General features: G+C 30.2%; 1 protein-coding gene across 1 annotated transcript; it reads right to left on the bottom strand.

The window, feature by feature from the left end:
• Window positions 1-2,785: 2,785 nt before the first annotated feature.
• On the bottom strand, window positions 2,786-5,618 carry LOC107476071 (uncharacterized). Its single transcript, XM_052257971.1, has 10 exons — window positions 5,473-5,618; window positions 5,088-5,387; window positions 4,631-4,752; window positions 4,462-4,546; window positions 4,231-4,363; window positions 3,941-4,095; window positions 3,692-3,821; window positions 3,397-3,597; window positions 2,953-3,258; window positions 2,786-2,845 (listed from the first exon to the last, which is right to left on the bottom strand). Exons 1-10 carry the CDS (start codon window positions 5,616-5,618, stop codon window positions 2,786-2,788), a joined length of 1,638 nt encoding a protein of 545 aa, XP_052113931.1.
• Window positions 5,619-11,834: the final 6,216 nt, after the last annotated feature.

Below are 11,834 nucleotides of genomic sequence, written 5' to 3' on the forward strand. Positions count from 1 at the left end.
CGCCAAGAGACGTGAAGGCAAACATACTGTTATAAGATCGAATATTTTTTTGGAAATACAAACTCTTGCTATCATCTCCATTGATCAAATTATATAACAGATCTGGGGGCCTTTGGAGATAAGGTAACTGAATTTTTCCCTTTGAGCAACAAACAGTAAAAATAGGATGATTAACTGTAGAATCTCTTTCAACACGTTCTAATAACCAGAAACACGCGCCACAAATTGAACATTCGTAGTTAGGATCACCAACATCAAGGCAGCCTGGTAAACATAAAACCGAGAAAAATATACCCAATAATAATAGGATTTCATCCGAATTACATGACACGAAATAGACTCAACACAAAATGAATAAACTATTAGTATAAAGATATAATATAAAATAAATACTTTACTCATTTGAGTGTTGTGAGAAAAAATACGTCAGAAAATATTATTTATATTTTACACTAATTGAATAATATCTCATGACATAATCACAATCGGATGTTTTAGAACTAAATAAATAAAGTTTCTATTTTACTATTCTTGATTAATATATGAATTAAGAAAGAGAATGTACCTTGTATCTCACTTTGCAAGAACAGAGGATGATCAATAACAGAACCAACTTGACTGAATGAATTTACGGAAGGATCATATATTTCTGATTGGTCTATATCATCCATTTTGATTTAGAATAAGACAAACTTACGTAAAGATAAATTCAACAACCAAATATAAACAAAAATAAATCATGCAAAAAGAAATCAATTAACTATCTAAGAATGAACATGGAATGTGAACAGCACAAATATAATAAAGTACGAAAATCAATAAAATAAAACATTCATTTATGAACTAAGTAAATATAAATAAAACTAAATGCACATTCAAAATGAGTTTAATTTTTAACAACATTAGAATACACTTTGTTTTATTATTTTAATCACTGATACTAACTACGAACATTAAAATGAAATAATCTAAATTACTAATTATGACGTAAAAAGATATCAGGAAGAACCAGACCAGAGCTGCCGATTCATTCAGAAAAACCGATGAAAAATTAGTAAGAACATTCAAGTATGACACTAAATTTAACATCATAAATAAATTAATTGAGAGACGTAATATATTCATGGTTCACTATCTTGAAGGACCAAATTAATATTTATTTTTTGATTCAAGGCCTAATTAATCTGAAAGAGAAAAATATAAGGATGGACCTAATAGTCACTTTATTTAATTTTTGACTACTTTATATCTTTTACTGACGTATGTTTAATTTTTGACTACTTTATATCTTAGAGAAGTACAAACATATATTTAATTATAAATTTTATAGATTACTAATAATTAAGTTAACCCTTTTAGGTGTAACAGCATAAAAAAACAATAATAAATGACTTAAAAACATTTGCTATTAGACATAAATCAAAGAAACCTAAAATATAATTTAACAGGAAAAAAATCAAACAGGGATCAAATAGTTAAAGATATTATTATACCTGACAAAATAAAACTTGAACTCTGATTAACATTCTGGGACACCTCAAATAAATTTTCTAAAATATAAGAAGAAATAGAAACATTGAAAACATATAAAATAAACAGATAGATTATTATAAACACAAAGATTAAGTACAAAAATATAAAGATAACAATAAAAATTACCCATATAATCATTCAAAGTGAGGGTAGGCATCGAGGAATCAAGCACCTCTAGAGCATTACAAAATGAAGAAAAATTACAAACACTCACATAGATACAAAATCACTAAAAATTAGAGTAGAAAAGACTAAAAATATCATTAAAGTCAATTCAGTACTAACCACTTGCATTTCGATGTTGACTTTGCATTCGCTTTCTTTTTAAAGAATTTCGCCTATATTCTCTAGCACGAATAGAGTTATGAGACATCTGTGTTATTCGTACTAAAGAAAACAAGAGGTTGAAGAAGTTACTATAAGCCAAGAAGTATGCCTGATTCAGTCCGAAGAACACATGCACATCATTAAGTTCCTATTAAGTTACTATAAGGAACAATTGGAAAAAAAAAGGAACGGGGGAGGGAAAGGGATGCCTGGCAGCAAAAGTTGTCAAAGACACCAACAAAGAACTCATAAACCTTCACACCTCTGATAACGCATAAAATAAAAGAAATAGTGTATTATAATGAACAGCAATAACTAACCAACATAAAAAGATAAATTTATACAACAATAAAGAGATACAAATAAGAACTGCTGCATTTCATTAAAACATTGATTGATAGTGATATAGACAATTACATATGCCTATAACCCCTATGATAAAGAGTATTCCAAAATATGACCACATATCCTAGTATGTAACATAAAGAGGGTACAACATTGAAAATGTGTCCAATCCCTAGCAGAGTCACTATTACAAAAAAAGGAGTTGAGAATAGACCAACTTGGCACATTACCCGAGCCAACATATACGAAAACCCCTATATCTGACAGTCCTATTTGTTGGACACAATCCAAAAAAGTGAAATCAAAATAACATCTAGCCAGCATCATTACATGTCCACCTATTTGCAATCACAAGCCTTCCTAAATACTTATAGAATTACAATACATAAAACACCTACACCTAGACACAGCAGCTCAATTCCACAGCTTCAATCAAACTCCATTAACCTTGGCAACCTTGAACCCACGCCCATCTGCATTAACAGAAGCCTCTTCAAATTTAGGATTCAAATTCCTCTTACTCTTGGAGGTGAAAACATGATTTTCATGGGTAAGCTTCTCTCCATTTTGCGAAGGTGCTTCAAGAACATGGCTTCTCTCCATATTGCGAAGATGAATCAACAACATGGGACAACACCTCCTATGACAAAGAAATAAAAAAAAGGTATTAAACAGTCTCAAGAATACAAAATACAGTTAGGAACACCACAGATAGGAATAAGAAGAAAAATTATTATCCATGAGTACCTGAGTTTCTTTTTCCACTGAGCTAAGCAATATATCGAGTTCAGCAGAAAGATCATCACTAACAGCATTATTGCTGGGTGTTTTCTCATCTTTTCTATGTTCACCATCACTTAAGGCAACAAACTCAGTCACTCCAGAAACAGCAGGCTGTTTTCCAGCTAAAAAATCAATAAGAATCGGGGATTTACACAAAATCCCAGGACACTCACCAGCATCTTTCTCACTCTTGATAAAAGTATCTGAAAACTCCTTCTTAATACCAACATCCCCTTTTCCACAAGGAACAGATTTGTGCAAATCATTCTCCTATTCATATGCCATAAGAGTTTAAAAATACATAAGAGCAGAACAGAAATTCATCACAGTAAGATACATAAATAAATAAAAAATAAAAAATTAAGCATGAATTAACAGGATCTAAAAATATTTGTATGTATATCTAACCTTTTTTGGAGTACACTCGTCATCAGCATCATAATCGGGAAGTTCAAACATCGCAATAATAGTTGAATCATCACAAATTCTCCTAACTCGGAAAGTCCCATAAAATGTATCCTGTGGGACACCTTTGGTATCAACCTTGAGAAGCAACTTCTTTCCAATGAGCACTTGAAATATGGGAGGATAAGTATCCCCACATATAAGCTGTTTTGACAGTAATACATAAGAAATATAGAGTTTGAATAATAAATATGCCAAACCATAAACTGAACAACACAAAAGAGAACTAAAAACATACACTTGCATCTCTTTGAACCTCAGTAAACAAGTCAGCACATGACTTCTTAAGCAAATAAGATGCCTCACGATCAAAGAGAAGGAAAATACCCTCACCAGTACGATCTTCAACTATTATTTTAATTTTAAATCTGCATAGAGAAAAAATAAAAAAGTACACCATCATTCAGCTAAATAGAATCAGGAAACCTTATTTTTATAAACAATCCACTCTACAATATGAGAAAACATTTTCAACAAATTTTCTAACCTTGGAGTCACATTAGTTATGTGCTTCAAACAAAAATCACAGTAATATGCACCATTTTGAGGATAGATACCCTTTCCACACACACACGCAGAATACCAGCAACCTCCATCCTCAACAATACCTTGAATTGCACCAAAGATGATAAAAGAACCCTCCTATCCAATGGGCATTTCAAAGTTAACTAACAGCATGAATGAAAAAACAGATCTGGAAAATCTTGTTTGATTTTCTTTTTCGGTTCATTTGTGTATAAAAGAAACAGAAACACAACTAACTCAAAATAAAACAACCTGATTGTTATCTTGAAGCTCTTCAATAGTGCATTTCCTAGTTAAACGCATGAAATCATCTTCCAATGAGAGAACTTTACCCTCATTTGCAATAAACAGAGGATGGGTACCATTTACACCTTGCTCAATCATACTAAAAAAAAAAAATCAATGCAAATACTTGTACTTGTTACTCCACATAGCTTGTAAATAAAGAATACAATAAACATCAACAAAATAAAGCATGCTAACCTCTGGCTGAATTCAACAACTTCAGGAATATTAGGATTAAATAATATTTGAGTGGCATACATCACATTTTGAAGACCTACTTGACCTACACAACAACAAAGAAAGAGTCTAGCAAACTTTATTGGAGACAATACCTCTAGCAGCCATGAGATGTACAGAAAAAAAATACCCCTAAAGAACTTGACTTTTGCAAGCTGAATCACCACAACAGGCTGCTCCACATAGCCAGAGGCAAGAAAATTATTCACTTGATTAACATAATCCCCAAACAATGCACATCGCACTGTAACACTGAAACTCAAACGATAACAAAGAATAAAACAGAAAATAAGCAAAAGAGATCATTAAAAGATAAAGAGAAAGCAGCAGAAAATAACTCAATTAACATACTCTTTTGAAGTTAATTCCAATGCAATCATTTTCACAATTTTCCCCTTTTTTGCATATTCTTTCTCTTCTCCGACTGAAGTTAAAAGACCGATGACATCTATTCCAAATAAACACAATCTATTAACTATTCAAATGATTTGTTAAAAAAACTTCAATAACAGAAAAGCAAGAAGTTATACACACCAACTAAGAAATCATAATCTTGGGTCATGTTCAACAGCTCAGAAAAAGGAAACATGTTGAAACAAGTCTTAGGGATTACATCTTCATCAACAGCTACAACAGTGGTTCGGTGAAGGAAAACCAATTTGAATTCATGAGAAGTTGCTCTATAACTACCATGATTTGAGACAACAGTAAAATATGCCATTCTATAAACTTGTCCTTCAACTATATGATCCCTAAACCTATTAAGCAGTGGTTTCTTGACTGTAGCTTCAACTATATGATCCCTAAACCTATTAAGGAGTGGTTTCTTAACTGTAGCTTGAATTTTTTTCACATTGAAAATCCAACAAAAGAACAAAATCAGATTACTGAAACACATAATTTAAAGTTAAAAACTTAAAAAACAACAACTAACACCATATTTAAAAGAGAAGCTAATATGGGCTAACATGCTCATCAAGGAGAATCATCTCCATTGAGTTAGGAACCTCATGGTTACCAAAAGAGGGTACAACCCAAAGCCTAAGAACCCTAACTTTCAGCCTCCAAGCCTCTCTAGGAGGATGCATCTTAGAAATCATATCAAATGGAGGAGGCATTGCAATAAAAAGAAAGGAGATAAAATGACTTGATGAAATAGATCAAAATGTAAACAATAAGTTTCTGAGATAAATAAATATAACTTAGGAGGAAATACAACACAGCAGAATGTTTGTGCATTCAATGTGCTTCACCCACATTCCTTTTATAGAAAAAATTCAGGACACAATGTCATATTTCTGAATTCAAATTCAGGAGGGAAACGGAGGATAATTGAGTTGAATCACCATATTTCTCATTTCTCATTTAATGAGTAAGAAGCAATGATTCATTTCATATCAATCACATCACAACTCACCAAACAGATGGGATAAAAAGAACAAACCTTTATAAAAATTCCAACATTCTCATCTCCATTCAATGGCACATACACAACTAATCATAGGACCGAAAGCTGAAACAACACAAAAGCAAGAAAAATAATTGATAATTTCGAGATATAAAAAGATAGGGACCAGAAATTGATATACCACACCACAACTACTATACTGTAGCTACATGTCATTAGGCCATAGCAAATCCAGTCAGCAACTACACCAAACAATCATTCTAGTGATGGCAATCAGAGTTGGTAAATGTGTTAGGTAGGGATACAATTGAAACAGCAGATAAATGGGAACAAAAGTATACACAAACACGAATAGAAACATGTCAATCACATCAACATTCATGAAATAGATGATAATGAAAGCTGATACATTCATCATGCTACCCAAATTTCCAATTTCCAATAAAAAATATATAGCAGAACCTTATTATGTGTGGAAACAACTTTTTCATGGGAAAACCAGCGGCTGGATAGTTTTTTCTTTGGCTAGGAACATGTGCTAGTTAGACAAATAATAGAATGAACACATTTTAATCGCACAAGGAAATTTTTTTATCAAGGAACGTGTTAACCTGAGGCCAAGCAGCTGTATCTCCATCTAACAGATGAAGAATAAAACAGAATTAAAACAAGCAAGAGATAAATCTAATCCAATTCAGTTGAACCTGAAAAAAAAAACAAATAAACAAAAGGTTAGACATCATTTTTGTGAATCACATAACCACTCATGAATAGATTAGGTACAATGAGGAAAAAGCTATGAATCAATTCATATCAATCACATCAGTAATCACCAAAGAGGTTTGATGGAAAGTCCATACCTTCATAGGCATTCCAACATTCTCATCTCCATTCAATAACATAGAGACAGCTAATCATAGAACCAAAACCGGAAACAATACAAAAACAGGAAAAACAACTGAAGCTTTGAAGAAATCAAGAAATAGGGACCAGAAATTGTGAGTTGGAATATATTGGTTAGGTCAGGATACATTCAAACCAACAGATGAGTGCGGAAAAATAGCAAAATGATACAATCTTAATCTACGAAAGCCAAATCCATTAGGAATGACATCTCAAATTCAGGAGAAAGACCCCATTTCTTTTCAAGAGGTGAAATAGCAAATAATTTTTACATAAATAATTTAAAAAAAATGAGAATCAAATTGAGTTGAATAACCAAATATTTCATTCAATGAGGAAAAAGCTATATATAAATTCATAACAATCATATCACAAGTCAGAAAATAGGTTTCATACAAAGCCCATACTTTCATAGGCATTCTGACATGATCATCTCCATTCAATAGCATATAGACAACTAATGATAGCAGCAAAAGCTGAACCAAGAGAAAAACATGAAAAATACAGAGCACAACCTCCTTATGTATCCAGACCACATTCTCATGCGAATATAACATCAAACATAGATCAGGGGACATGTTTCAGAACACAGAAAATAGTATAAAAAGTCTAGCGATTTGTTGAATATAAACAAAGTAAAAAATTAAAAATATATTCATGAAAAAAAATAGAAATACATGCAACAAACAATTCAGCAGATAACAAATGCAGTTCTGATAATGAGTTAAAACTGAAACTTAACAGGAACTACAAAAAATGCTAAGCAAGAACATGAACCGACCAAAAAGGAGTAAACTTTTGAAGAAATTAAAAAATAGGGACCAAATATTAACATTTCACACCACAACTACTACAATGCAGCTACACGTCATTCAAGAAAAGGGAAGGCAGTCACCAACTACCCCCAAATAATGATTGTAGTGCTGGCAATGAGAGTTAGTAAATGTATTAGGTAGCAATAAATTGGAGACAACAGATAAATAGAAGCAAAAGTATACACAAACACTAATAAAAAGATGTCAATCACATCAACATTCAGGAAAACGATGAGACAGAAACCTCATAGCTTCATAATGATTCCAGAATTTTAAATTTCTAATAAAGAATATATAGCACAACCTTATTAAATGTGAAAAAAACATTTTGATAGGAAGACCAGCTGCTGGATACTTATTTCTTTGGGGAAAGACATGTGCTACTTAGAGAAAGAACACATTGAAGCCATTTTAATGGCAGAAGGCCATTCTTTTCTCAATGAACCTCTTAACTTGGGGTCAAGGAGGTCCATGTCCTTCCAACAGCTGAAATATAAAACAACTAATCATATGAGATAAACCTAAACCAACAGAAAAAAAGGAACAACAAGTGAAACTCTCAAGAAATCAAGCAATACACACCAGAAATTGAGATATGAGACCATACCTACAACAGTGCAGCTACACCTCATAAGATCATGGCGAAAACAGTAATCAACTACCCCAAACAATGATTCTACTCATCACAATCAGAGTTGGTAAATGTGTTAGGTAAGGATACATTCAAAACAGCAGATGAGTGGGAAAAAAAAGTTTAGATAAAAAAAAATCTCGAAATGACATCAACACTCATAAAAGGGATGAGATTCAAACCTCAGACCTTGTTACAGCTGCCCAAATCTCGGATTCCCAATAAAGAATATATAGAACAACCTTATTATGTATCCAAACCACATTTTCATGTGAACATTACATCAAACATAGAGAACAGAACATGTTTCTCAAAACAGAAAACAGTTAAAAAACTCAAGTGATTTGTCGAATGTAAAAAAAGTAATAAATCATAAATATATTCATGAAAAACACAAAACATATGCAAATTACAAATTTCAGGAACCCTAGACAATAAATGCGGATTAAAAATCGAACAGATACCAAAACGATGACAATTTGTAAGATTAGGAATTTCACAAACCCTAGAAAAGAAATTCTCAATTAACCATAGAACAGATACAAAAAATGATCAGAATTTGCACAATCATGGATTTCAGGAACCGTACACAATAAAACCTAGATCAATCGTCGAACCGACAACAAAATTCATCACAGATGATCTGAGATCTTCAATCTTACCGGGAATTTGGGAAAACAGTAACCCAGATGAACGGCGAGGAACAAACTTCCAGGAGAACACAACTCGTAGACAAAGTTTCGTACCGCAGACGAAACGAAATTTGAAGAAGAAAGCAAAGCTGATAGGGTTCAACGAAATCATTACCTATTCAAGCAGATCCATGAAGAGGAAGGTTGGCTCACTGATTCGGTGAAAAGGAAGCGACTTTGCGTGAGAGAGAAGGTGAAAGGGATGGCTGACGACTACTGACAGAGGAGCACATGCATCCGTGAACGCGAGGAGTCAGATGGATCAAGTGCCACCGTGGAAGAGAGGCGCCACCTGGGAGTGGAACCGGCGTGGAGTGCGGGGAGCTCTCCAGCTCGGAGATGAAACCACGGCTATCTAGTGTATAATGATAAGAGAAAGGAAAATAATAACGTATATGGATAGATAGTATAAGAATGTCCTTTTAAAAAATATATATTTTATAATATTTTTTAAGTATAAATAATTTTAAGTATAAATAACCTTATTACATACATGATACATAATAAGATATAATAATATTATTTGATCTATATTGTTAACTCACTGAATAGATCAGAATAAGATTTTGTTATTATCATTCTTTTAACAAGATTCTTAAAGACAATTATTAATAAGATTTTTTAATATTTTTTAAATACCATCATGTATAAGATCAGACCTTTTAATTCAATTTTTTGTATGTGTGAATATTTATTAATAGTAGATCAAATATCTTGTAAGATAATTTTTGATAATATTTCTTAATTTGGAATGTATTCAAAGAAATAATACAAATTATATCATGTGTGGTTTCACAAAGTATTTTTAATATGTATTATATATACAAATAGTTAATTTTAATGTATATATATAAGTTGATAATATATAATTACTATATTTAAGAATAATAATGAGTATATAATAAATCAGTAAAAATAAAAAAAGACACACGTGATATTGTACACCAATAACTGTTTCTACATTTCCATATAAAGATAAAGAGCCATAATTAAATATATAAGATAATTACAATTGAATTCATTTTGATAATTTTGAAAAAATAGATTATGTATTATCTATCTTACTAAGAAATATATAGTCCGAATCTTCATCAGGATTCAGGGTAGATTCCACTAAATTGATTGAAAATTTTTTAGATATACCGAAATACTAGTATTTTAATAAATTTTAATTATCGATATACTTAAATTTTTTTAAATTGATTATTAGAGAGTACAAACCTTAACTTTTATGCTTTTTTATCCATTAATTATTAGAAATTTAGAACTGCAAGAGACAATCAAGCTGCTATATATAGATAGAGATAAAAGACCACAGATATTTTATGTTCATAGTTTTCCAAATAAAAAATCATACTACTACTACTACCTAGTCACATTCTGATTGGCTTATTTGGAATGTAATTATTGAAAAGCAGATTCCCTCATGGAAGAAGATGCAAGTTGTTTACAGTTCATCAATCAATTTTTTAATGCATGCAAAGATAAGCACCATATATTAATTATTAGTTATTAATATTACATTATTACTTGTTACTGTTATTTAGATTCCTGAAACTTGAAATACATTCCGTGCGTGTAAATTAAAAAATATTGGGTATATTATTATATATTATTATTATTATTATTATTATTATTATTATTATTATTATGAATAAAATGACAATTAATTTTTTGAATATTTTAAATTCGAACCAATTAATTTTTTTTAAAAATATCAATTTAATTTTTATAATAACAAAATAGACACGTAATATTGTACCATTATTATTTATATAATATATTTATTTATAAGAAATTATTATGTAGATAATAATTGTTAAAATAAAATTTTACCTATTTTAATAAAATTCTGATAAATGGATCAGAGAACTTGATAAATATTATATAAAAATTCAAAAGATAATAAATGTCAATTTTTAAAATTATATCTTTTTTATGCTCACGTGATAATAATGAAATACGTACTAATATAAATAACAAAATACATAAACAATTTCATTTTATTTCACATTATCTATTGATAGAAAAATATACATGTCCACAATTTATTATTATGAAAGATCTACTTAATATTTAAAAAAATTAATTAATTCAAAATTAAAATTTTAAAGATCTAATTGTGACTTTACTCTATTATTATTATAACTTAATTTATATTGTCATCTAATCAATCTTTAAATTTTATTTTTTTTATCAATACACTAATATTTTATGATCTTAATTATATATTATATATCTAACTAAAATTAATAATTAAAAATTATTGAAATATTAATGTACTGATATATTTAAAAATTTTCTTGATTTTAATATAGAGATTATCGTTTCTAGAATGTATTCGCAGAATATTCGCCTCCAGAAGTGCTGTCTTTTTGTGTATCCCAATTCACCTCTTTTCACACAGCTACCTCATGTTTTTTATATGCATGTACACCACGGTGTAAATTTTTTTAATAAAATTATTAAGAATATTTTTAAAAGAATTTCTATAATATATTGGTGACAAAACATTGTAAAGTTAAAATCTCATGGTTTTTATCTAAACATCTTATTATTAGATTAGTTTTTTTTCTTTAACAAATACAACAAAATAAGAAAGCACTTTTAGAAGAAAACCTTAAAAACAAGATAGAAGTCTAAAAAAAAAATCTCAATGTTAAATGTTAATATTATCCTACCTATTAAATAAATAAAGAAATTCTCTTACTGGTTAACATAGATTCCAACAATGATAAAGTCATCAATGACATTTTTTATTAATTTCAATATTCCTAGTGTTTTGCACTAGAGAATAGAGATTCATCATATCACCCATTTGCCGTTCCTACTTCCTAGGTAATTCCGTGAAAGGCTTATTTTATATATATATATATTTGCACCTT

The sequence above is a fragment of the Arachis duranensis genome, chromosome 2 (assembly GCF_000817695.3).
Source record: "Arachis duranensis cultivar V14167 chromosome 2, aradu.V14167.gnm2.J7QH, whole genome shotgun sequence".
In the NCBI taxonomy this organism is placed as follows: domain Eukaryota; kingdom Viridiplantae; phylum Streptophyta; class Magnoliopsida; order Fabales; family Fabaceae; genus Arachis; species Arachis duranensis.

Bases quoted from the DNA above. Each gene is read 5' to 3' on its own strand.
- LOC107476071 (XM_052257971.1), bottom strand. From the start codon at position 5,618: ATGCCTCCTCCATTTGATATGATTTCTAAGATGCATCCTCCTAGAGAG. The intron at 4,753-5,087 runs GTTTCCTTTTTC...TTTGAGTTTCAG, and splicing joins CCTAAGACTTGTTTCAACAT to TGTTACAGTGCGATGTGCAT. The intron at 4,547-4,630 runs GTATTTTTTTTC...GTTGTTGTGTAG, and splicing joins AAAAGTCAAGTTCTTTAGGG to GTCAAGTAGGTCTTCAAAAT.